We start from the raw sequence: 27,975 nt of genomic DNA on the forward strand, positions 1-27,975 counted from the left end.
GTCGTTTAGGAATTTTCATTATAGTTAGTTTTTATTTTGTTTTTTAAATTTAGTTAGTTTTAATTAGTTTTCAGGGCAGCTCCGTTAGTTTTTATTATTTTTAATTATTTAAAAAATGCTTAGTTTTAGTTTTATTTAGTTTAAGTATTAGTTTTCTTTTTTTCCAATGTGTATTACTTGTATGCAAGATTGAATAAATACCATGGTCAAATGAAAAAAGTAACGCACTTCTTACCTAGCGTTGCTTTTCGACAAAATTTAATGAAAAAGCAGGCAAGGTGGGCCATTGGAGTCAAAAGTCAAACGTGCTAAATTCTGAAGGTGCTTTTCTATTGGCTGCTGATAGATGACCACTTCAGTGCGACTCACTTTGAAACGTCCTTATTCTGGTTGTGTGTGTGTGTGTGTGTGTGTATATATATATATATATGTGTGTGTATATATATATATATATGTGTGTATATATATATATATATATGTGTGTATATATATATATATATGTGTGTATATATATATATATGTGTGTATATATATATATATGTGTGTATATATATATATATGTGTGTATATATATATATGTGTGTGTATATATATGTGTGTATATATATATGTGTGTATATATATATATGTGTGTATATATATATATGTGTGTGTATATATATATATATATATATGTGTGTGTATATATATATATATATATATATGTGTGTGTATATATATATGTGTGTATATATATATATGTGTGTATATATATATATGTGTGTATATATATGTGTGTATATATATATATGTGTGTATATATATATATATGTGTATATATATATATATATATGTGTGTATATATATATATATATATGTGTGTGTATATATATATATATATAGTATATTGTAAAGAAAGCTTTTGGGTTCACTTCCCCTTAAAAACACACTTGAGCATTCAAATGTGTAAGATGACATCACTGAAAATATTATAGATCTCGAAGCACTAAAAAGTTTACTATAGATCAAAGCAAGAACAAATGTGCCTCAATAAAGATGTCTGTCCATTCAAAGCAATGCTTATGGTTTTGCATAATTCACACATCACATACAACAGTTTGATATTCAGCACGATTTCAAAATAACATTCAACTGATCATTCCGTGTGATGCTTGAACTTTATTTAAAGAACCGAAAACACTTGTTCTTGTACTGGCCACCATCTTTAATACATGACCACTGCCCTATAAAAGTTGTCTACCTTACAAGTGCAACACCACGTTTACTTGTTTTGGTTTTCTTTTGTTTTGTTTTATTCATTTATTATTTCCTTTCGGACACATTATTACAGGTTACAAAAATCACATCATATCGTTTGCAACATTGCCATCCGAAAGAAGGGCTGACGGGTAGAAGCCATGGCTCATTAATAACCCGTCCCCATTGATTCTTACTATACGCATCAGTCATATACATTGATTATGAAGGTCATTGATTCATATCGTTATCAATCCCAGAATTAAGTCTGCACACTCCTTGCTCAGTTCATCTTGAGTAAAGTCCGTGTATAAGTTGCAGCTAGTACCAAACATTGGGAATTGGTAAATCGGTTCCCGGACGCCACCAACAGGCCCACCCAACCAAGCGAGCAGCCAAGGCGAGCGCATGCTTTTTCACCAGTAGCGTCTTCACTGACCTTGGATCAGCTTTCACACATGTTGTGGCTTCCAGAAGAGTCGATGGGCTTGCATTCTGCCCATTGCGTCCACAGCAATGTTCACTCCATTCTGGTCAGCTCAGCCACCGGCCCACCCACCACTGTTGCCAGCATCCAGATGATGCTTAGATCTTGACACTCCTTAGCGCCCACCAAGGCCACCCACCAGCTGAGTAGGCCCCGTCGGCTCCATCCCGGAAGCACGTTTACCAACCCATTGTAACTATTTACAGCAGATACATTGCAGCCACAATAAAACCTTATCACGACAGTCTTGCATGTTACATCAAATGTCCAAACAGAAATAGAGCCAGACAATGTTTACATTCTTACAGGAACAGCAATACATGTTATCACTGTAGGTGTATTAACAAGAGTTAACCTTGGCAGTGTCAGCAAGTAATCATATGCTACACCTGCATTATTCAAATCATAACAACTCCAGTTTTGGGTTAGTTAGTAATATGTTACAATAATTTCATTTAGGTAAGACTTAATCCACAATTTAATGATGTGAGTTACTGATTGCAGTTATTGTCTCTCAAACTCTGCCAATTCTTCCATTATTTTCACGATCTGTATTTTATTCTCAGAAGATGAGTCTTCTTTTGATTGAATGAAGATCCAACAGTCTTTTGTCCATGTGTTCTCGATAAATCCATTCTTTCTCAATTGTCGCACCCTTCTGGCAATGTCAGCATTTCGGTTTGTTAGATTTTCATTGACGTAGACATGTTTACCTTTAAGCTTGTAGCGATCTCTCAAAAGAGGAATCTTTTTCTTCCTGTCAACAAACCTGATCAGAACTGCCGGTGGTCGTGTCCCCCCCAGTTGGAAGCGAAAAGCACATCTGAATGTGCACTGGATCCACAATTAATCCCAAATCTCGAGTTGTCACTTGCTGTTCGCTGAAGCTTGGTCAGAATCAACTGCACTTAATATGCATATAAATTAAGCCGAAGGGCCGCGGCGTGGTTTAATCTGGATTCGAAGATTCTGTTTCAAATCATCCACTTTTTGTTCCAAAGTGACAATTCGTCGATCTTTTTCTTGTGTCTTTCTTCAACTGCTGAATTTCCTGCAAACGTGGCTCAATGCTCATTTTCATTTCAAGTATTTTGGTGACCATTTCTTTTGAGTTTTGCGAGAAAAGATTTTATCTCCTCAATTCCGTCAGCTCTTTTTCCGCCAGGTATATTGCAACAATGTAGTTAAAAATCCCAATGTCAAAATAGTTAGAAGTCACGAGCGAGTGCAGGAGCGAGTACAGATGCTTGTTTGAGATGCAGAAAATTCTATCTTTGACGGGTTACTTTGTTGCATTATTGATTTTTGTGCTACATAATATTATTTATTATCATCATCCATCCATCTTCCATGCCTCTTGTCCTCATTAGGGTCTTGGCGAACTGGAGCCTATTTCAGTTGACATTAAGCAGAGTACAGTAGTCGCAAGGCACATAAAGACAAGAAGCTATTCACATTCAGACCTGCAGACAATCTAGAATCTTTGATTAAGCCAATAAGCACATGTGTTGAAAAGTGACCATGAAAACGACAAAACCTATATCTATAATAAACACTCCCGGGGTGCACCCCGCCTCTCGTCCAAAATCAGCTGGGCTGAGATCCAGCGCACCCACCACGATCCTGTTGTCATACAGTGGTGATTTATTGGCTTACATGGGTTTGAGGACATGGTGTTTGCTTGGTGGCCGTCACCTGCTGGTGTTGGTCATAAACTTATGTAATAATATAACCGGTAGAAAACACAAACCTATTGATAGCTTAAGTGTAAAGTGTAGACAGTATACGTTAGTCATGAAGGATTAAAATTCTACTTATGGGAGATTTGCATTCATTGGCAGATTTGAATGCAGTTTACTGCACAAATTTTTATAAAAATGATTAACATGAAAACAACAATCTGCTTTAACGTGTTACACATGAAATATGAGCTCAAACAATTGATTTATTTTTGCTTAAACTCTAGAAATATATACCTGCACAGTAACCTTTTACCAGTTCTATCAGACTTCAATATACTTGCCACCCGATAATAATCACAAGAAACTGTCTCAACAAATCTTGTAATAATAACACACATTACCAAGAGGATTTCTGGTTAGATAATCATGACAATCCGGTCTGTTTTTTTTAAAGCTCCGGAGCTGCCCACGTGGTGACTCACTTGTTTAGAGAATCCCACCCACCTGTGAAGTGGGACGTACAATCTCCCAGCCTAATGAATGTTATTAAAAGACAGGATGGTGTTGAACGGAGAGAATATTGAATGGGGCTGATACACGCATGGCATACCTAACAAACTGGTGCAAGCATTGGATGACTTTCAAAATAGAAAAAAAAGAAGTTCCTCCTTTTCTCTCTCTAGGTTAGTAAACCAACCCGGGTACAAGTGTTTAACACATTTATTTAGGTAAAACAATTGAACGGCTTCTTATTTGCAATGCTGATCTGGCTGATGAGTGGGGGTGGTTGTCTATACTAGGGGTCTGCAACCTGTGGCTCTTTAGTCCCTCTCCTTTAGCTCCCTGTGGATCTCTAAAAATTCAAAGAAAATAGAAGAAAATAAGAAAATTAAATACATATTTTTAGATGAAATATTCTTCAAAAGAATTAACAATATTCAAAAAATAGAGTCAACATTTTTAAGTTGTTGGACAAAGGTAGATAGATAGACGGAATATTTTTCTTTTCTTTTTTTATACCTAAAAATGTCCAAAAAGTGGCAGTAAAATGTCTAAAAAGTACGAGGAAAAGCAGAACATTACCACAAATGTCCATGAAAAGAAGGAAGAAAAAAAGTTTAAAAAAAAGAAGAGAGGCAGAAAATATGTCCAAAATATATCCATAACATTGTCAAAAAATGTCAGAAATTTAACAGAGATGCAGAAAAGTCCAAAAATGTATGGAAAAAAACGAAATCCCAAAACGGAAGACGAAAGTTAGAAGAAAATGAATCTCAAAAGTATTGGATGCTGCATTTTTTTTTTCCTGTTATGGTGCAGCTCTAATGACCTCTTGGGCCCTCAACATATTAGACTAACAATTACACACTGTTTTGTTCATCACAGATTCACAATATTCAAATGTTTTGTGGCTCCTGACAGATTTTTGCTTATTTGGCCTAACATGGCTCTTTTGACAGGAAAGGTTGCTGACCCCTGGTCTAAACAATTGTGCTCATAAATGTACATACCCTGGCAGAATGTATTAAATATTGTCCTTACCTTTCTTTTATTCAGGGATAGGTGAAGCCAATTATTTTTATTATATAATATAAGTGTGTGGGCGGCCAAGTACTCCAGAAAATGGATAGATGGCTTTGTCCATTTTCAGGGCCTCAATGATGATAATCATGTTTAGTCCATGTTGACATGAAGCCCGTGGACATCACCACATTCTGAATTTCTTCCCTTCACTGCAGCCACCTTTCCAAGTCCGATGATCAGCTCACACAGACTGTAGATTTTCTACTCAATAGTAACACATTTGGAAGAGATATACCTCCCCGTTGTGCTTAAGAGCCTTTTGAGACATAACCTGGACATTTTTAGCATCTCAGCATGTTGCCACTGAAAGTGGTGGGTGCATGCAAGCAAGCAGTGAAAGGGGGTGGATGTTAGCGAGTAGTGCTAAGTGGACCCCAGGCGGGCAGACGGCGGATTGTTGACCAGTCACTGGCACTTACTCAGCACATGAGGCTGTTTGTCTGATTTACATTTTTGGCTTTCTTGGAGTGTACAATATGGTGTTTTGGCTACTATGTCGGCATGTGAAAACAGCACATGCTCTCATGATTAACTCATTTCCCCGTGTTCCATTCGAGTAAACACAATATGGACTTCAGTATGCCACGAGCGTCATAAAACAGCAACATCTTGAAATGCAAATAAATGTGGGATGACGTCTTAAGCTGTCTACTGATCATGCTCACTCTTTGTACACCTGCACAAAAAAATCATCTTTTGAACCATATGGGAGGAAAGGCAACTGCAAGAACATGCAAATTCTACACAGGAAGGCCACCCTCAGAAATGTTCAAATGTAACATTTGTATAACACAGAAATAACGTTTTAGCTTTGAAAAGCCCCAGGCATGCCACAAAAAAATAAACACAAAAGGGCACATGTACACTTGTAGCCCCCACCCGGTCACGCCTGTCAGCGAACATGGCATATTACGAAACCTTTTTTAAATGCCTTTATAGGGCCAGACTGGCGGATTCGTTGGTTTAGTGAACCTGATGTTGTGGTCATTTATGCACCAGATTGACGTCACGACACTTTGATCGCCGCTGAACTTAATAGCTACCTGTAGAATTGTATTTTCAATGGAAATTTGCTGTAACAAACTCGTGGGGTGCCCGGTGCTTTGACCACGCGTCGCGGAAAGTTTAAAAAGTGGATAGCCAATCGTAAGTCAGCTTCATGTGTGATTCTCCATTGACAGTCCATAAGTCATACTTTTGCTTTTATGTAATTCTCACTTGCAACGCGTTGTTTATGAATCTCAACTACCATGCTCGCTCCACGAGACACGTAACATGGGATTCCACGTGCGGAGGTTGGCTTGTTTATATAAAATGATTGACAGGACCATCTAGCAATGAGCTCAGCTCTTTGTAATTTCGTCGCTTTTTCCATGGATACCCACGATTTCTGACCAATTGCAAAACTATGGAGGCGGGGTCAGAATTGAGGTCGCGATGCGAGTTCGCTGATTGGCTGGTGTATCTAAACCGGAGGGAACCGGGGGAGGAACTGCCGACCACTGTGTCAGCCTGTCAGAATGCCGTCTCCCATTGTGGAATAAGCTTTACGTGGACATTTTTTGCGTCTTTCGACTTTAATTTTACATGACATAATATACGTCCGGGAAGGGCAATTTATTTCGATAATCCAGGTGAGTTTTGGCTGAAATTTCTTCTCGTAGATGTACTAAGAGCGTACAAATAAATTGCATAACTAAATCCGATCTGCGCATGTGCGGGCCATTCAGCTTGCTCTACTTTTTTTTTTTACTTATTTAAACGCAAAAATGAAATTTTGCTGTTTTGCGAATACCTATATAGGAAGATTGTGTCTATTTGCGTGACTTGGGCCACTCGATTGTTGTTTTCGTGTCTGTTTTAAGGCTGTATCGTCACTTTTGCATAACTGTGTCAGTGTACCGTGCTGTGGATTGCAGGTCAACGTGTGTGTGGATTGTGAATAGCAGGTCACTGTGGGTGAGGGGGGCAAGAGGGAATGGTTTTTTTTTTGCCAATTTCTCGAGTTTTTGTGGTACATATTCTTATTTTAAAGTTCAAGCACTTGGAACTATGGGTAATAATCGATTCCCATCAACATAATGTCGTTTATTGTAACATAATTGATTTAGTGGAAGCCTTTTTTTCATAGCCTGGTTAATGTATTAGAAATGTATAAATTGCCATTTCCTTTCATATTTAATGATATACGATTGAAATGAGGCAATTTTGCAGCCGTATAAGTGTCATGGATTATTATTACATGGGTATGTCTTTTGCTCATAGGCCTCAACTGCTTACTGAGAAACTTATACCTTCCTTTCCCCACTTTCGGTACACTGTACTGTCAAGATTAGGTCGACTTTGACAAAGCTATTTGATTTCACCAATTGTAAATATCCTAAAGGTTTTTTCTGAACTGCGTCGTTTCCATGCTTTAAATTTTTAAATGCCGGCGAGTACATTGCATAGTCTCATGATTCAGGAAGTACTAAATGTTTCATTATACTCGCCATTTGAAAATAAATTAATACAGTGTACCGATATCTATGTAACTATCTTTCTTTGGTTTTATGTTGTGTGTTTGTGCTGAAATTGACCAAACAAGAGACATCCGATTACAATTTGATTTAGAGATTTAGAGTGGGATTTATTAGAATTGTGCAGAGAAAGTGCCATGCCTGGGTGAAGTGGAAACTGGAAAGCCTTTTGTTTTATGAAAGAAGGCCTACAGTAGCTTGGAGCCATGCTGGATCCAAATCCATGTGACTGGAGCAACGTTGTATAATACTGTGAGAGTTGGGCTAGTATGACTGGTTCAGCCTCTGAATGATGATGCAGAGCTGCAAGCACTACAGGACTTGACTTCAGTTTCATTATGTCATTCTGACAGTTGCGTGTTTGTGAGCATGTTTCTATAGAATTTTGAAGCTCCTGTCCTTCGGAATTTATTTTACTCACGTTTTTCCCCCTTTGCCGTCAGTTCTGTGTTCCCATTGGAAGGGCGTAGTAAGTTTTATCCATGTTCTTGTGTCTTTGTGGAGTGTAGTCTCAAAATCATGTGGTTCATTTTCTCTTGCCCTTTTAAAGCATCGTGGTCGCTTTGTAAATTTAATATAGATACAAAGCAAGGACCAGCTTCAGTTTGTTGATATATTTATTATTATAATTTTTTTTTTTATCTTGTTTTATAATGATTTCCTTGACTTGGTGGCTGTTCAAGGCCTGAATTCTATAGTTAATTAATTCTATGGTGTTAAGAGACTGATATTAAGTGCTAATTATATATTGCCTTGTGTATATGTGTATATGAGGATTTCTGTGTGAAGAATGCTATTTAAGAAATGTACCGTATCATAAAATGTGCATGTTACATAAATTATTTTTTAACATGAGAGCGAAGGAGATATGTTTGTTGTAAATCCGTTGATTGGCTAACATGGCTTGTAACCTGTTGACACGCCTTGCTCTTTCCTGATTGGTTATTGGCTGCAGCCAATCGAAGGTCTCCTCTCAACAGAGTGTCTATCATCAGTCCCAACTTCAGAAGAGCATGTCAGAAGCAGCAGCACGATGCGTGGTTGCTTAGAATTTATTTGAGGTCTTAAGAGAAATCTCAACATTACTACCTGTTTTTATAAGGCTGTACACAGGTGCTTATGTAAAGAGTGTAGAGAGATCAGATTGCAGAAGTTGTGTTACATATATATTGTAGCTGCAGCCTGCTTGGGGTTTTCTGCAGTGCCTGTGAGAGGGTGGATAAAACAAATATACTGTAAGTACCTCCTAAGGAAGTGAAATATTGTGAAAATTGCTTCTTTTGTACATTATTTTGTATTATCGATTAATATAGATGTGATATACGTTGCGCTTTAACGTCCTTTCAAGTGACGTGCATTAGATGATGTGAAATCATTGATAATTTGCCATAGTTGTGTAGAATCTGTAAGGCATAGTAAAATGTGTACATGGGGGCTCTATGTGTCCGCCGAGACCTGTTCTTCGGTTTTCCTCTCGATTACCTGATATCGGAAGGATAAAGCTACAGTTTTAGAAATGAAATATGTATCCAATTGTGTTATCTTGTGAATAGGCAATTTGACTGAGCATACAACTATGGGAATTGCAAATGTTATTTGTATTTAGGAAGGATGTTCATTTGTCTTTAGGGATATTTTATAGCTTTATACTCTTTTGAATTGAGAATCTTCAGTCATAAATGTGGATCCGAATTCCATTTTCTCTGTGATTATGTGTGCACGCGTTGGTTTATTTTGTCAGACAGACTTTAACATCTATTGCCAAGCTGTCTGATCAGATCAGTCATGAGCACTGAATTTTTGATGTAAAGTTTCTCCTAACCATTATTGATTGCTGCTATGTATAGGCTCAGATGTCAAATACACATTTTCTTTTATTGTAGAGCCCATCCTTGTTGGTGAGGGATCAACTTCACTTGCACCCCACTCCAATACCATTTGTGGTGCTGCCATGGTGAAGACAACCTAGACTCCCATCTCCTGCCTTTTGGTCCATTCCATGTCAGAGAACAGTGACCCTCAGCATTACCTCTATTCAACCCTGGACGGGCGGGAACGATCCCGTGAAAGGGTCAGCCTTCAGGTGGAGGAAGGAGAGATCTCTCCGCGCTCCGCCATCAGCCAACTTCACCGCATGGCCAGCAGTTACAGCGAGGGTTGTGGCAGGAGGGATGGGGGCGACATGGAACCGGAGCTGGGCTTGGCTTCCGAGGGGAGCGACAGCAGCCAAGAGCACCCCGCCTCGCCCGGGTCTCCCCACGATGAAAGGAAGCGGACCCGCTTACACGAAGATGTCGAGATGGCCTGCTCTAGTGGGAGTGGGACGGAATCCCATGGCAACGAATCACATGGAAACGAGTCTCATGGCAATGAATCTGTGGGCAGTTCAAATGGAAATGGGAAAGATTCCGCTCTCCACGAGTCATCGGGAAGCAACAAGAGGTGAAAGCACTCGAATGCACTCAATCGTGTACAAATATTCCGCCGTTATGTGGAAGCGCACCATCTAGGTCATGGAAGTATGGATCATTAAATATAATAGAGAGACTATTTTCTCCTGTATGAGTCATGGCTGCATTGTGGTCTGCTTTCTTAAGACTTAAAATGACAGTGACAGAAAAGTTGCATTCACAAGACCCATAACTCTTAAACCATTGCATAAAAATCAATGTGCTGCCTTCGAGGGTATTTCTATCAAGCCACCCGTGTCCAATTTAAACAGACATTTTATTTGTGATGTCAACTTATTAGCTATAGTATAATCACAATGTGAAAGTAATATTTAATCTCAGATCTTAGCCTGCTGCACCTGGGTTGTACCAATAGATTTCTTTTAGAGCCCTCTAATGGCCTTGGCGATCATAAGCACATCTGAACATGTCTGCAAATTAAATTTGAGGCATTTCTTCTGCAAGACCATTGTTGTCGTAGTTCAGACAGAAGATACTGTACGTCGTTTATAATGCAATTACCGATAGTCCGAGACAAACACCCACAGCTTGTTTTGTCCTGTAGGTAGATGGCCGAAAACCATTGAAGACATTTCTCTTTCCAAAAAGTAACAATGTCATGAAGTCACTAGAGTTAAGTGTGGCTATTCACCTTCTTTTTTCATTAGCAGTCAGCATATAGTAACACATAACGTTGACAAAGTCTAAACATTATGCGCCACAAACTTGACAAGTCTTTTCTACAAATGTCCATGTCTTTCTTTGAGGATTCTTGTTTCTCTTTGTAATTATCATGTCATACAAATGTTCATGGACTATCTAAGAAAATGTAGATATTTTCAAAAATAAAACTAACTCAAAGAGGGATTTTATGGGAATTTGCAATTTAAAGGAAAAAGCTCTATTTGTTTTATTCCGCCACCATATATTCATTTCTTGATTTACAAGACTATGATCATTCGGGAAAAAATATTTTTTATTTGGTATACAGACATTTGCCCAGCTTGTTTGTTTTGTCCGTAAAAATCATTTTCTTTCCACGCGTGACCAATCTGTTTGCTTAGGTTCACATTGTTTGTCTGACACGTTATAACAAATCTTTAGCTCACTTGTTTTGCACAGTCTTTAGTTTCTGCCCTTGAAATGTTTTTTCACCCCACTCCCAACAGTGTCGATAATATGTTGTTCATTGTTACAGCTCAAACTCTCACAGCCCCTCACCACCGAGCAGCTCCAATGCTTTCAGTCTGGTGAGCTCCGAGCAGGACAACCCATCTACTAGTGGTTGCAGGTTAGTAGTACAAACCTTCAACGGCCGCAAGTCACTAGTGCAGTCAGCATCATGCATGGTCTATGGACATTTATGATATTTGTTATGATTAGTCTTTCAAAGTTATGCTTAAAAGGGAAGTCAACCCTTTCTTTCCAATAATATGTTTTATGCAAATTCACTTGTCTAAACACGGCATTCTGATTAATATTGCGTTTAGGGAATATCATTTAAGAAGCAAAATTCACCTTTTTTTATTCCATGTGAGGGGGCGGCCATTTTGTTACTTGCCGTCAACTGAAAATGACATCACAGTTGCCAATCAACGGCTCAGCTTCAGAAAACAGGTGAGCTCTTATGGGTCACTACCTGAGCCCTGAGCAACTGTGATGTCATTTTCAGTCGACAGCACGTGACAAAATGGCTGCCTCTGACACTGATAAAAAATATTTAGATTTTGTTGCTTTTATTCATATTCTACAAACGCAGTATTAATCAGAATTAGGGGTGTCAGGCGAATAATTTTTTTTTAACCGTAATTAATCACATGACTTCAATAGTTAACTCACGATTAATCACAATTTTTTCAAAGTTTTCATACTGTGTTAACATAAAAGTGGAAAAATGTTGGTTGCATCTTTTAGTCATTAATACAGTAATTTCATAATTCATAAAATTTAGTTCAAATTCAAAAGATGTACTGTACTGTAAAAAACAAGTGTAGTATTGATTTGTGTTGAGGTTATTTTTCTGCCACTAGATGGCATAGTTGCATTTGTTAGACGGTGGTGACAGCTCACTGCATTTTTCTTTCATATTAAGAGCTTTGTAATCTTGAACATGAAGTAACTTGTGAAATTCTGCACATTTTTAAAATTGTAAAATGCAACTTGACCCCAGTCTCCACAAATATATGTATTACAGTATTTTTAAATGTATTACTGCAAATTTTTTGATGTGGATGTGTCTGCTTTGTTGCGACTGGAATTCCCACAGTACAGGCTTTCCAAGTAAGGGGCGGTCATTAATCATGCGTTAAAAAAATGATTGGAGTTAAAGCAACTTTAAATTAACGCACTCAAAAACTAGAATTCAAAATTAACGCATCACCCAAAATCAGAATACATTGTTTAGAGTAGTGGGGCTTCATAGAACATATTGTAATGGCAATTTTGAGGTTGACTTCCCCTTTTAAAATATGGCAGCTCAAAGTGAACCCTCAGAACTAGAACAATCCGCCATGTTTCCAGTTCGTGCTTTTCTCCTTCTCCAAAGTTGAACTGCGTCTAAACTGTAAGAGGAGAGAGCTCCTTAATTCCTCCACATCCACATCTCACTTACAGTGACTCACCTCAGTGCCAGTCATTCTCATCACCATTCCTCAGCCAGTTTATACCTCCGCTCAGGAGCGTGCCAGCATTGGTGAGACCTTTTCACTGATGCACGTGTATTCGTCTCGTGTACGCTCTGCAGCAGCGAACAGTCGGCTAAAGCCAAGACCCAGAAAGAGCTCTTCAAGACCCTGAAGGAGTTGAAGATGCATTTGCCCATGGAGAAGAGAAGCAAGGGCAAGTCGACCACTGTCAACACACTCAAATATGCTCTACGCTGTGTCAAGCAGGTGAAAGGTAAGAATTTTGTCTTGCTCAGCCATCTTGTGTCAATCCACAAATGTTGTCATGCATCAACTTCTTCAATTGTGCTGTTTTCCCTTTGACAGCCAATGAGGAGTATTACCAGATGCTAATGATCAATGACAGCCAACCTCCTGGTTTTGAAGTGTCATCCTACACCATTGAGGAAATCAACAGTATCACTTCTGAATACACGCTCAGAAACACTGTAAGGTCCTTGCTCCTACATGTGTGATGACTTCACAGACGTTCACAATCATTTCCCTTCAAATGTTGCCTCTTTGTACTGTTTTTTTCTTCTTCTTCTAGTGTTTTAACAACATTGTACTTTTGTGTCTTCCAGGACATATTTGCCGTGGCCGTGTCACTAATCACGGGGAAAATAGTTTACATCTCCGATCAGGCGGCGACCATCTTAAACTGCAAGCGTGAGGTGTTCCATAATGCCAAGTTTGTGGAATTCTTGACACCTCAGGATGTCAGCGTGTTCTACAGCTTCACCACTCCGTACCGCTTGCCCTCGTGGAGCATGTGCACCGGAGCAGGTAACAGCAAAAATGATAAAAAAAAAAAAGTGTTGCATTTTAACACGTTGCATGGAGGTTTGATTCCCGCCAGCTGCACCAGGCACGTGGAAAACCCACATGAAACCCAAATCTCACCCACCACCTGCACACATATTTCCTTCACACGAGCCACCCACTCACACATGCCTGTACACACATAGCACATATTTTATTAGCATGATCAATATCACACAAACTGATTCATGCGCACAGACACCTGCCACACTGTTTCGTATTATCTGCTTTATAGCTATTAATATATACTGTAACTATTGTTAATGGTAAGATGTTGACCTTTTTGCCAATTTTGTTGGGTGGCATACCACCTCTCAAAAAAAATCACATTAACACGTATGTTTGTTGCCTCGCTGAAGTTTGGGTTTAGGGATGTTCCAATAACACTTTTTGTACACGAGTACAAGTCACTTCCTTTTATATATCTTCCATTACATAGTCCCGATTCGAAACCTTACATTAAGAAAAAAAACGAGGGCACATTCAAATTTTGCCAATTGTCGTATGTTTATTCACATGGATTTATCCCAACATGATACGTTTTTATATGGCTTTGAAGTCTAGTGCAATAGTGGTTCAAACCATGTAAACAAACAAATTCATTTTTATAGGGGTGTCAGGTGATTAAAATGTTTTAATCTTAATTAATCGTATGACTACATCAACTAAAATCTAAGACATAACATTTCAGCAATTCCACTTATTCTTACACAGTGCAACATAGTAACTTGAGCGCATAACTACTTCTAAGAGGTAGCGTCACATTCTGTCACAAATAAAATTACATTTTAGGCCACTACAACTAACATTACCTGAAAGAACACAATTTGCTGTAAAATGTGTAAAGTTTACTTATGGTAATGCGCATTGTTGATTATGTAGTCATCCTGCTTCTCCGCCCTCTTCTTCAGAGTCGTCTCCCACGGAGTGCATGCAGGAGAAGTCCTTCTTTTGCCGCATCAGGTGAGTGAAAGTGCACATGCAGATGCTGTGATTCATAGATTTCTGCTCTTAACAATCCCGAGTAAGCAAAGTAGCACAGAACAGGGGCAAAGGGAGTATGTGGGGTAGTAGCTGTGAGCTTGTGATATTCAGACCCTTTTTCACTGCACTTCACCTACTGAGCTTGGCACGGATGTACTTGGCTCTACCTGCTACTTGAGTTCTGATTAATGCCAGCAATAATGGAGACAACAGCATCAACATAGCTACAAGTAGTGCAATTTTGCTTCAGTTATATGAATGAAACAAAACTAATCGAAATTGTCATGTATGTGTTTCAAGTGGTGGAAAGGAACACTATGGGGATATGCAGTACTACCCTTTCCGCATGACTCCCTATCTAATGAAAGTCCAGGATGCGGAATTATCTGAGGAGCAGTTTTGCTGCCTCCTGCTGGCAGAGAGGGTACACTCCGGTTATGAAGGTGAGAACACTAATAAGAGCACTGGCCCTTATGTGAGAAATATGATTCACCACTATCATTACTACTTTACAAAACATGGATTTAATTTGTTAGATTTAAGCACAGGGCTAATGTGGATCTTTTTTCTCTGTTGCTAGCACCCAGAATCCCTCCTGACAAGCGCATCTTCACCACAACACACACGCCTAACTGTGTTTTTCAGGATGTGGATGAAAGGTGAGTAACAGAATGCTTTTATGAACTTTAGGAACGATCAATGTGTTGATGCGTGTGGAAAACGGTATGTAAATTTCTTGTAATATCCTCCATCAGGGCGGTTCCACTGTTGGGTTACCTCCCCCAGGACTTGATCGGGACACCTCTCCTGCTCAACTTGCACCCAAGTGACAGGCCTATCATGCTGGCTGTGCATCGCAAGAGTAAGGCTAGATTTCTTTCTTGGGATTGATATGTGCCATCTGGCCAGACTAATTACTACTAGTGAATTTATAAATAAATATATTAGTTCTCACACTCTTTCCCTTCCCTCAACAGTTCTGAAGTATGCTGGTCAGCCATTTGACCACTCAATACGCTTCTGTGCAAGAAATGGGGAATACATCACAATCGACACCAGTTGGTCCAGCTTTGTTAACCCCTGGAGCCGCAAAGTTTCCTTTGTCATCGGCAGGCACAAAGTCCGCATGTAAGTCTTCGCATGCACACATTAGAAGCTATGTTCCACTTTTTGATGGCCAATTTGGATTTTGATCACCTACAATTCTGAGATAGAGTAATGCAGATTTTTTATGAGGAACATTACGTAATAATTTCCTCAATTCAATTACAGAAGACAAACCAAAGTGGGAAGTGTTATTGTCGTTCAATCAGGAACTCAAAAGACTCTTTTATGCTTTTTCGCATTATTTTAAATCATCAATGTTTTACTCATAAAATCAATACTGAGGTTATTGATACATCGGAATTAGGGGGTTGAACGGCTCGCTACAAAGACTCGATTCCCATCGTTCGCATTGAAGAGCCGTTCAAAAGACTCGATTCATTTGTGAACGTCGCATCACTAGTCAAGCCTTCTTCTCAATGCAAAGCATCAACTCGCATGTAAAGTCAGTGCAAATCTGAGTCGTCCACTTTCAAGATGTGTTTTACTGACACGAGTGATGTTATTTTCAGGGGTCCTGTGAATGAAGATGTTTTTGACGCACTTGCTTTCAATGAAGGGAAGATGATGGATTCAGACATGCAAGAAATTAGTGAGCAGATCCACAGGCTACTTTTACAAGTATGTACACACATTATAGGTTATTGAAGCGCTTTAACGCAAGCTTTTGCCAGTTTGTTTAATGGCCTCTTTATCCTTAGCCGGTTCACAACATGGGATCCAGTGGTTATGGCAGCCATGGCAGCAACGGTTCCCACGAACAACAGGTGAGCAACGGCTCAGCCAGCGAAAGCAATGGGAACGTGATAGCCGGGAACACAGCTGAGGAGACGAGCAAGGCCAAGCCCACCAGGACATTCCAGGAGATTTGTAAGGGAGTTCACATGCTGAAGAATCAGGGCTCCCCTCCGCCATCACCTGCTCCTTTCCCATCCAAACCCGAAAAGAAGAACTCTGATGGTGAGCTCACTTCAGTACCAAAAATCAAAATCAAATTCCGTTCCATCATACAGGATGCTTTTATGAAAAATGTTGTGAAAACTCTTTTGTTGGAGAGAGCGACAGCTCATTTGTTGTGCTAAAGACACGTTTGTTTATTTTTCTGCAACGACAGTGTCTCAAAAGAGTCCATTGGTGCGTCTGAAGGATTCTGCACCGAGAGATAGTGATGAATTCACCTTTAAAGACCAGACTGTCTGCTCCTACCAGCAGATTAGCTGCCTTGACAGTGTCATCCGGTAAGCGTGTGTGAAACTGTGTGTTTTGTGTCGTATTTAAATCGAAGACTTACACTCTACCTTTTTTTGCAGGTACCTGGAGAGTTGTAACATCCCCATCACTGCAAAGAGGAAATACCAGTTTTCTTCCAACACCTCCTCCAACTCAGATGATGATAAAAAGTGCACAGAGGACGCTGTGCAAGCGCCTGGTGATTCCAACACAGGTGTGTGCTGATGATTCAGGGCTACACATACACACACATTAGGGGTGGAACGGTTTACAAAATCCACGGCTCAATCTCGAACATAGCGATTTACAGTGAGGTGTAATTCCACGTCGTCTGTTTTATGTATCGGAGATTGTGCGTGGGTGTGTAACATCTCTGTTGTGGTGGCATATGATGCTGACGTTATTATGACTCCAACTGGAGAAGCCTACGAGCCAAGACGCGCCCCACTGCAATATGATTGGCGGCCGTGTTGCCGGAAGGATATGACGCACATGTTGTGTCCTTCCTCGAACTTGAGTGTGAATCATGATGCGCCATCGTAATCATGCGCGCCGCCATCTTGGCTTAGTGCATCTGGGCGGGAAACAAAAGGAAAAAAACAGTTGTGGGAACACAGATGGACACTTCAAAAAAAAAAACGTACCACCCCTAATATATGTATATACAGTACTCACACACTCAGACACATTTGCGTTCCAGCATGGACACACCCTCTCCATTTTTCCTGCATTGGATTTAGTGATGAGACTTGTGAGACTGAGAGCCAACAATTGGTGACTCTTTTCTTTAGATTCTTTGGTGCTCGGGGGCCAGCCCGGATTGTCAAACATGAAAGCGCTCAAGAAGTCCGAAGCAGCAGTGGTTGGAGCACCAATGGGACCGCTTCCCTTACCCAGCAAGGCAGAAAGTGTTGTGTCAATCACATCTCAGTGTAGCTATAGCAGCACCATTGTGCATGTGGGAGACAAGAAGCCTCAACCGGAGTCTGGTAAGTTTTGTATTTGCAGTTACAAATACAATTCCCTCAGAAGCAGAACAAAAAAACAAAGTAATAAGATGAGTGTAATACTGGTTAATACAATACAGCATATTAGAGCAGTACCAAGATGCCATGCAAAAACAAGAGAGTGCAAGAGATAATAGAGTATTAGATGAGGTCGATCCAAATGGTGACTGACGTTTATGAATGCGGTGTTTTGACAGAAATAATTGAGGACGTGGCCGAGAGCCCCGCTCCTCCCGTTAGTGTGGTGTCTCCGCTGAGCCAGGAGAAAGAGGCCTATAAGCGGCTGGGGCTGACCAAACAGGTGCTGGCAGCGCACACCCAGAAAGAAGAGCAGGTCTTCCTCAATCGCTGCCGAGAGCTCCGTAAAGCCAGGACCTTCCAGAAGGATTATTCCACACATCTGCACAGGCAGAAGGGGCCAGTCAATCCTGAAGGTAAACAATATTTTCACAACAACAGCATGAAATGATCAATTCTCACCAATTGTGTTCACTCCTTTCTTGGGCACCGTATTTTTGGGATCATCAGGCGCAAATGTTTTCGTCTTTAATTCAAATTCCTTCCTATTACGTTCACGTTCTCATTCTCATCCGCATCTAATCACTAGCTGGCGTCCATGTTTTCGTCATACCGGAACTAGAAACTACTTCCCAGTGCTTACGTGTCAAAGAATCATGGAAATTAAAGTCCAACTAACCTGATGCTGCTGTCAGACCAAACGCAAGCTGAGCGGTTCTAATGTTATAATGTGAGACCATGAGGTAAACTATTCAGCCAGCGTCCAATAGCTGCCAATCGTGCAAAAAGGCTGGATGATGTTCAGTGCATTGTCTTGTTTACAGCTCTTGAACTGTCAACCAAGACAGCATTTAGCATTAGCCAAAGTAATAACACATGCACCGAATGTCAAGCTTTTTTTCCGTCTGTCGTAGTTTGCCCTCCGTTGCTCGAAGCAACCCCCATGTAGTTGCATGGTGAACAAAAGCAAGCGAGACACTTTCATATTTCACATTTCTTGTCGGGTTGAACCTAGCATAATAGCGCTAAATCTATTTAAAAAAACAAAAACATAATGGTACAATTTGGATAACCTGTTTGACATAATGCATTTTATAGCCCGGTGCGTCTTGTGTATGTAAATATTTTAAGATAGGCCCATTCATTGATATCGCGTCTAATAATACGGTGCGCCTAATAGTCCGTAAAATATGGCTGTTGAATTCAAGTATGGGAAGTACAATTTTCTGATCTCCTATTGTGCCACTTCAGAACCATCAGGACTACGAGGCGCTGCCAAACAAGGCACCACTAGGCCAGAGACGACTGCCAGAAAGGGGAACCGCAATAGGAAGTCTAAGAAGCCACGCATGAAGTATTCTGAATCGTCCGACAGCTACGTGTCCAACCGCAAACCCCGCCCCCCTCTTCAGGGCCTCAACCAAACGTCATGGTCCCCATCGGAAGCGTCCTTGTCCGCTTTCAACGTGTCCTACCCAGCCATGGTGCCTGCGTACCAACTCTATCCACCAGCACCTGCTGCTCCAGCGCAGGTCCCCTGTCCGGACCCCTCCCTTTCCACAGGCTTTGTCGAGGGCCAAAGCAGCCAAGTCCCTCCCACTGCCACTCCTTTCCCTGCGCCCATTGTTACGCCTGTTATGGCTTTTGTGCTACCAAATTACCTCTATCCTCAAATGGGACCGCTGGGCCAAATGGGGCCTGCTCCCAGACCAGCCTTTTTCCTGGAACAGGCCCAGACGCAACCTCAGTTCAACGGCCAGCAGCCCTTTCAGACCCCGCAGCCGGCTTACGCCCTGCAAACGCAGCCTCCCTTCACCAGCCAACAGATTTTCCCCGTGCCGACCGCCTTCCCATCTCAGCAGCCTTTCCAGGCCCGCCCAACGACCTACACTGCCCCGCAGCCCTTCACTGCCCAGCCTACTTTCTCAGTCCAGACTCCGTTTGTAGCTCAAGCCCCGTACCCAGCTCAGCCCTTCCCTTATAGCCTCAACAGCCAAGCTCCTAAAGCCTCAGGTTTGGAGCCCAGAGAGGGCGCGGTTTCCCGCTCCTCCACGCCAGCATCTGGTGCACGCGAGCGCACCACATCACCGACGCTGTTCGAGTCACGGTGCAGCACGCCCCTGCAGCTGAACCTACTAAGCATGGAAGAGGGCCAGCGCTCTGTGGAACGGCAGGACAGCACGGCGGCCTCAGCTGGACCGCCGGGCACCGGCGCAATGACATATTCTGCTGCGGCAGGAGCCGCCGGGGAAAAGAGCATAACGGCTTCAGCCAAGGTTGAAAATCTTCAGCAGGTGAGAGACTTTTTTTTTTGCAACGAACTGAATTGTTAAATTTTTTGGGGGGATCAAACTATCTAACTCAAGGGTTTGCAACCTGCCGATCTGGAGCCACATGTGATTCTTTAGTCCCTCTCAAGTGGCTCCTTGTGGATCTCTCCCTAAAAAAAAAAAAAGTCACAATTATTATTTTTCTCAATATTTTATTTATAATTTTCATGCTTTCCAACAACAAACAAACAAAAAAGAAAGTATATGAAATTTTTTATAATAATAATAATAAATGAATAAATATCCAATATATCCCTCTCTCCACAAAGGAATTATACAAGTAAAATTATAAATAATAACAAAACCGAAATCAACAATCTGAAATCATATCAAGCTGGGTCACCATATTCAAGAAAAGAGTCCAGGTCGATTCAAAGTCTACTAGTTTTTCTTGAGTTGAACATAAAAACAATTCTGGTGTACAGTGTGACAAGTTCATTTATCAAATAATTAATTAATTTTAGTTAATATTTTTAACATATTTATTTTTAGTTTTTTTAATTAAATATTCTTTAAATGCATTGATTTCGATTTTTTTTAATGAATAATTAAATAAATGTCGCAGATTCCAAATTTTTAAGAGAAGCGAAGAGTAGATGAAAAAGTTTTTTAAATTACCTAAAAATGTCCAAAAAGTGACCATAAAATGTCCAACAAGGAACAAGAAAAGCAGAAAATTACGGTACCATAAAATTCCATGACATTGCCAAACATGTCAAATAATTAAAAATATATATTTTTAAAAGAAAAGGCAGAAAATGACATGTTTAAAATGTAACTATAAAATGTCCAAAAGCAAAAAAGAAATGCCGAAAATTACCATAAAATCTCCACAAAATTACCCCCCCCCCCCCCAAAAAATCTGAAAATTTATAGCAAAAAAGGCAGGAAAAATCCTAAATTGGAAGACTGAAGGTAGAAGGAAATGAATCTCAAATTATTGGATGCTGCATATTTTTCTGTCAACCCCTGAAAGTAACTCTCCAATCAATAAAGCTATAGAATATGTAAACAAATGACACCTTTTACAAGAAGTTTTTTTCCTTACCACCTGATGCAGGTTGAGTCTCCTGAAGTTGGCGCACATAGTGACGGTCACTCCTCATCCTGCGATCTACTGGACATCCTTCTCCAGGAGCAGGAGGACTCTCACTCAGCAACTGGCTCCATGGGCTCGGGGTCAGGATCTGGATCGGGCTCAGGATCAGGCTCTGGTTGCAATGGCTGCGGTACATCCGGAAGCGGAGCCTCGGGCAGCAGAACAGGTTTGTTGATACTCACAAAAGCTGCTTCCAAGCCTGTTTTGATTTGACTTGAACTTGATTCTTTTAAAACACGACAGGGAGCAGCAACACGAGCAAATACTTTGGCAGTATTGATTCTTTGGAACATGACCCGAAGACTAAAACCAAAGCCAAGACGAGAGAAGGAGACTCTGACGGTGGCCAATCACAGGCCAAGACGTCAGCCAAAGGAGAGGGAGAACATCTCATCAAGTATGTTCTCCAGGAGCCGCTTTGGCTGCTGATGGCTAATGCGGACGACAAGGTCATGATGACCTATCAAATGCCGTGCAGGTGCGTCTACCACATCCACTCTCATCCACTTTGAATCTTACTGTCACAAGCCTTCCCTTGAGCACATCAAAATGGTGCATCACTTGCTCTCCACAGGGACATTCAGAAGATTCTGCGAGAAGACAAGGAACGACTGAGACAGATGCAGAAGAGCCAGCCTCACTTCTCCTCAGACCAGCGCCGAGAGCTGCTGGAAGAACACCCGTGGATGAGGAGAGGGGGCCTACCTGCTGCTATCAATGTCAAGGTCCGAACCCGTTTGCTCAACATGTTTCACAATCAATTCATCGACAAGTAATCAATTATCAAATTCATCGACAACTGTTTTAATAATCAAATCGTTTGGATTTCAAATTGTCCAACTCCTCTGACAGTAATTGTTCCCCCCCCCCCCCCTTTTTTTTTTTTATCACTACATGAATACAAAGTACGAAGTCAACATAAATCACTGGTTAATAAACAGTAATCAGAGAGGATTTTTTTTTTAATACACTTCAATGCAAAATTTAAATGAATCCATTTAGTCGATTAATTGATTGAATAATTGATAGATATATTGTTTCTAAAAAATATTCGATAGTGACAGCACTAGATAGAATACGTTGACAGGCTGGCTAATCAACGTCCGTATAAGGACAGAAGCGTGCTAACTAGTGATAGACTGATATGGTTGTTTTCATGGCCGATACCGATTTTTACTAGTCAAGGAATATACATAGACATCTTTGTTTAAAAATGATAACAAAAATTGCAGGGAGCTTCCAGAGTCATCAGCATGCGTTAAACTAGCTTCCTAAAGTTTTCTACTGTAGAGTTTTCCAAAAATTTCAGCATATATATATATATATATTTTAATAAAAAATGTAGAGTTCTCAGTGTGAGCATGATCTTTTACAAAGTGGAAAATCTAAATAAATACATAAATGAAAAGTTCCTTGTATATCACTGAGCGCCAAGTGCTTACGAATGTGGCTTATTTTGGGGTTTTGTCAGGGTTCGTAAAAGGTTTCAAAAGATCTTTGAAGACATTGAAAAATGGTCTGTGCATGTTCAAAATTTATTTTCAACAAGTAAAAACTGTCTGTGAACATCGTACAAATCCTGGTAAAAATGCAAAATTCGCAACGTTCACAAGCATTCGCCGCTCAGTGAGATACCAGCCTTATCGGCCTTCACATTCGTAAAATGGCCGATGCTGGTATTTGTCAAAATGCCAAATATCTGCACCAGTAATTTGAAACTTTAATATCAATGTGTGTGTTTGTTCAGGAGTGTCTGTACTGCAAAGACGCTGCCGAGGATCACATTGAGGAGAACCTCTCTGAAATGGACATAGGGGAGATGGGCGAGGAGCTGAGACAAGAATGCAAGAATGCTCAGAGCCAATCAGAAGAGCCGCAGCCCAAACTGGACTCTGGCTCGTGAGCCTTCAACCGCCAGCGACTTGACCAACCATGGACCCTTAACACATGCACACTCAGACACACAATATTGTAAATGTGACACGAAGCAATCGTGTGCCTGGCCGTCCGTCCGTCCGTCCGTCCGTCCGTCCGCAACAAGACTCGTGAAGTGACACAGACGAACTGAAGCCGTGATCTTTGTGTGGATGCTGCGAATGTGTTGACTGTGTGAGATCGAGTGATGGATCACATGGCCGCTCTGCTATCCAGCTGTCTCAACACAAGCTCACATTTGAAATGTACACTTTTCCTTTTATTTAATTCCCCCCAACCTTTTTCCTGAGAGATGATATGAGCAGTCAAAAATGTATAGTTTGTTCAACTTTTTAAAAGTGACTATATGGGAAAAAGATGATTGTCATGAGCACAGTGGGTTTCCTTGTTGTTGTTTTTTTTTATCCTGTGTATGTTCCCCATATTGAAGCTGATGTCAGCTGGGACCTCCCCCCACCCCCCAAATCCCCACTCTTGTACTTTTTCGACCATCGCATAGCACTTATAGTGAGGCAAAGATTAACACTCAACTCACCAGCCAATAGAAATGTCGGGACGCATTCAGTCAAACTGTAACTTGCCTTAGCAGTGACAATCCGATGATTGAACTCATCTTATTTATTTTGTCTAGAACAGGGTTTCTTATGCTACTGCCAAATCACTTAACGATTAAAATTGTATATATTAGCATTTGACTACTGTATATATTATACATTTAAGTCATCTGCAAGACCTGAAAGGTCGCTTTAGTGCAGAGGTGGCAAATCCAAGTCCAGAAAGTCAAAACCCTGCCACAGTTTGGCTTTAGCGCCAGATGCTAGCTGGCTCGCTCCCTTGCTACCTCCCATGGTGCTCCTTTCCCTGCTAGGGAGCTAGCTAGCTAGCATCAATGGCTAAAGCCAAACTATGGCAGGGTTTTGACTTTCTGGACTTGGATTTTGCCAACTCTGCTTTATTGTGATATCTAAACTGGAATAGAAGTGGGCAACAAAATTGATCAAAGCGAGGTTTTCCCCCCCACCAAAGAGCATGAAACCCATAGGAACTGAAGAGAGCTTTAAAAAAAATAAAAATAATAAGGTTTGAGCTCAGGGGCATTTTTTTTTCTTTTCAATTTGAGGCAGTCATTGCCTTAATGGTTTCCAGTACTGTATTCCATGTTTGAGTATTGTGTGAGTATAATGAATAATGTAGTTAATCGGGGGACCATAGGAAAGAAATATGTCCGTCATGTTTCTGCCAAAACAAGTCAGGAAAGAGCGCTACGGTCACTTTTGTGGAGTGTGATGCTCGGCGCTCTGGGACCAGCTCAGGTGCTTTGACAAACTGCTTTGTTAAGGCCTCAGAATGTATCGCAGGCTGGACCAATGACATCTCTCACTGTTTATTTTTGTTTTTTGTTTGTCATTTGTTCCTTTCAAACATTGTTAAACTCACTTTCTGTGGTCCTGTTTTGTCCATTTGATTTAATTTGGAGAAAAGCTTTGACATTGTAAGTGTGGCTGTAAAAGGAGGGCAGTCCAGTGTCATGTTACTGTGAGCGGTGAAAAACTGCCCCGAAATGTCCATGTGGACAATGTGTGATGATTCCCTTGCGTGATTGGCTGAGGAGGTGTGAAGACTTCCGCTCTGGTCTCAGTTGCACAGAGACACAGACAGCTGAAGCAAGCCCATTTGCTGTATGTCTCAATTCAGGTCTGGGGATGCTCAAATGCTCTTATAAGTGTGTAAAGCATTTAGAACGCAAATATGGGAATAGGAAATGTACTGAAAGCACAACATGGAAAATGTTTTACGCCTTACTGTTTTCCTCAATTTTCAATGAATTCCACACTGGTGAGAGTTTGGATGAGAGGAAACAGCCCGCAGCCCGTAAATGCATATAAAGTATACGGTACTGACACATGAACATGTCATGTACGGTTGTTTTGTTGCCACTGTATGAATCTGGTTATATTTAACTATAGTGCAGTTTTGTGCATTATTGTATGTAGGAATTTGTGTTTGAAACTTTGACAAAATGTTGTAATAAAATTACAAGAACTATTTAAATAGTGGAGACAGCAGCTCTGTTCACATGTCACATGATGTATTTACAAATACAGTAATGGTATTACTTTTAAACAAGCAATGACTAATTACCCTCAAGCACAAAACCGATTGGGAGTCGCACGGTATTATGGATGTTGGATACCAATACGGGTACTGAACTCATGAATAGTCATCGACACCAAGTAGGGATAGACCAATATGGGTTTTTTTCAGTGCCTAGACCAATTATTAGTAGTCAAGGAGGCCGATAATTGATACTCTTTTTTTTTTTTAAGAATGTTTTTTTAAACAAATTTACAATATAAAGACTTCCCAGGGTCATTGGCATTTCTTAAAAATTATGCATTAAAAAAAGTGAAATAGCTCCCTATTGTTTTCTACAGTAGTTTTCCAAAATTTCAAAACATTTTACTTATCTTAGTTTTAATTTCAAACAAAAACAAGGTGCAGAGCATTCCCAGAGTCAGCGGTATCTCTTTTAAAGTGAATTGAAATCAGGGCTCCAGAGTCAGTCTACCCCTAAATGGTGGCATTTTGCTCCGAAATTTTGAGACAGTGCAAGTCAAATTTTCATCCACTCGTGCCAGTAACCAAGCAATTATTATTTTTTAAATAACAACTATTGTTGAATATATTTCATTGCTGTCAAACTTCTGCTCCACACTTCAGTACAATTATTGGTAATATAATGAAAAAGAGGGGAGTTAATATTTACTTTTGCAAGTCAATTTATAGTGTGTGTTTCTAAATCTACTTGTGCTTTTAAAATGATAGGTTAGGGGCTACGATCTAACAGTGCTCTTAATTTAAAAACTTTTTTTTTTAATTAAAAGGTAGTGTAGTGCCCTGGAAATAAATAGTTCCCTATAGTTATTACTGTTTTAAATTGATCTATTATCGGCCATATGATTCTTCAAAAAGTCAGATATTCATCAAAATGCTGAATATCAGCACCGATAATCAGTCCATTCCTAATACCAAATACTGATACCACTAGTACTTTTGAGACACAATATGTTCACGCAAAAAACTGACGGATCATTTAAAGAAAGACCTATAAATCCTAATAAAGCATTTGTCTTTAAAAATGATGGCAGTTTTCTAATCTTCTACTTCCTAGTTCCTGATTGTAAAACGGCCACAAGAAGACGGTCAACTGGTATCAGCTGCCATTGTGAGTACCTTGAAAATAAGGCCTGCTATTGGCCAAATACAATTCCTGGTATTGGCACTCGTTAAGCCCTAATAAATAATGTTATACAAGTTCATGTTGGTGCGGCACGGTGGCTGACTGGTTAGCACGTCCGCCTCCCAGAGCAGAGGACGTGAGATCGAGTCCGGACTTCGGCCTTCCTGGGTGGAGTTTGCATGTTCTCCCCGTGCTTGCGTGGGTTTTCTCCGGGTACTCCGGTTTCCTTCCACATTCAAAATTCTGACTTTAAAGTGAGAATTCTGACAAAAGTAACAATTGCTTTATTCTCAGAATTCTCACTTTAATCACAGAATTCTGACTTTAAAGTCATGACTATTCTTAAAATTCTCACTTTAAAGTGAGAATAATAGTAGCACTAAAAGTCAGAATTCTCACTTAAAAATCAAAATTCTGATTTTAAAGTGAGAATTCTGAGAATAAAGTGAGAATCCTGCCAAACTTTTTTTTTCTCTCTTCACTGGCTCTAATCCTCGTACGTTCAAGTATGCGTTGCTAAGGAGTACAGTTCAGCGCTTTTCATTATGGGTTACTAGCGACTAAATTCTTGATCTTTAAATTTACATATCTTCACCAAATGTTATCTATGCAATCTAAAAATCTTTGGAACGCTTTTTTTTTTGCCCTTTCAGAAAATGTATCTATCTGTCTAGCTCAATTTCATCTTTGATATTCTAATCATGTATATTGAGATTTACATCTATATTTGTACCCGTGTTGATAAATGTTGCCACTATAATTACTAAAAATCAATCCAAAAGAAAAAAAATCCCCAAATGACCAAAGTGACTTCTAAAGACACACTGTGCATTTGCTGTTCAGCCTGCTCGTGCTGTTGCTGGACGTGATTGTTCTCTCACAGTCAAAGACAGTTGCGGGTGGCGGGGCTCCCCAGGGATCCTTTTCAGCGCCATATGCTGCCTAGCGCCCGTTAAATGATTCTCAGACCAACTGCTGCATTAAGCAAGTTGACCTTTGAACCATGCAGAACTCATGCACTGGCCACCAACCTGCAGCTGATGCATGAAGACACTCAAAAGTCCCGCCTCCTGCTTGATGGTTTACATGTTTTCTCCACAAAGCACACTGAACTGAGGAGAGGAAATTGTTCCTGCTTGTCCACCTTTCCATGGAGGAGATGACTTTTGTCAATTGTCAACAATCAGCCACGGTTTTACTTGGTTAGTCAAACAAAATTGTATTTATGTTATGTTGGCATAACATAAAATAAACTTTTAAAAACTATTATCAAAATATACTTGTGTGGAATGACAGATTTATTTATTTTTTATTTATATCAACTGTTGTTATTAAGTCAGCAAATTTAGTGAAAACTAACTGAATACAATCACAAACATTAGGGATGTTTGATACCACTTTTTTCAGACCGATACCAGTATGAGTCCTCAATTCTTAAGTACCGATACCAATACCAAGTACTAATACTAATAGTATTTTTCATACATAAAATTAAAATAATTGTAAAGATAGACCTGTACATCCCAATATCTGATTTTCTGTTCAGAGTGGATGAAATGAATGGCAATTTTTCTATTCTTCCAA

At 40.1% G+C, this 27,975-nt stretch overlaps 1 protein-coding gene across 1 annotated transcript; it reads left to right on the plus strand.

The window, feature by feature from the left end:
- The first annotated feature begins 6,475 nt into the window (after positions 1–6,475).
- Positions 6,476–25,202, plus strand: LOC147170678 (period circadian protein homolog 2-like). The gene is made up of 22 exons (XM_086079784.1): positions 6,476–6,623; positions 9,392–9,950; positions 11,157–11,249; positions 12,702–12,856; positions 12,949–13,070; positions 13,206–13,407; positions 14,355–14,406; positions 14,728–14,870; positions 15,008–15,086; positions 15,183–15,289; positions 15,405–15,555; positions 16,044–16,152; positions 16,233–16,491; positions 16,646–16,769; positions 16,842–16,975; positions 17,553–17,750; positions 17,966–18,202; positions 19,038–20,080; positions 21,177–21,381; positions 21,459–21,693; positions 21,790–21,940; positions 22,963–25,202. Exons 2-22 carry the CDS (start codon positions 9,508–9,510, stop codon positions 23,116–23,118), a joined length of 4,398 nt encoding a protein of 1,465 aa, XP_085935910.1. The 5' UTR covers positions 6,476–6,623; positions 9,392–9,507; the 3' UTR covers positions 23,119–25,202.
- The last annotated feature ends 2,773 nt before the right edge of the window (positions 25,203–27,975 follow it).

The sequence above is a fragment of the Leptonotus elevatus genome, chromosome 7, assembly GCF_054856555.1.
Source record: "Leptonotus elevatus isolate MCC_2025b chromosome 7, RoL_Lele_1.0, whole genome shotgun sequence".
Lineage (NCBI taxonomy): Eukaryota > Metazoa > Chordata > Actinopteri > Syngnathiformes > Syngnathidae > Leptonotus > Leptonotus elevatus.

Coding starts and splice junctions, on each gene's coding strand:
- LOC147170678 (XM_086079784.1), top strand. CDS start 9,508: ATGTCAGAGAACAGTGACCCTCAGCATTACCTCTATTCAACCCTGGAC. Junction 13,408..14,354: donor GAGCATGTGCACCGGAGCAG/GTAACAGCAAAA, acceptor CCTCTTCTTCAG/AGTCGTCTCCCACGGAGTGC. Junction 16,492..16,645: donor CGAAAAGAAGAACTCTGATG/GTGAGCTCACTT, acceptor CTGCAACGACAG/TGTCTCAAAAGAGTCCATTG.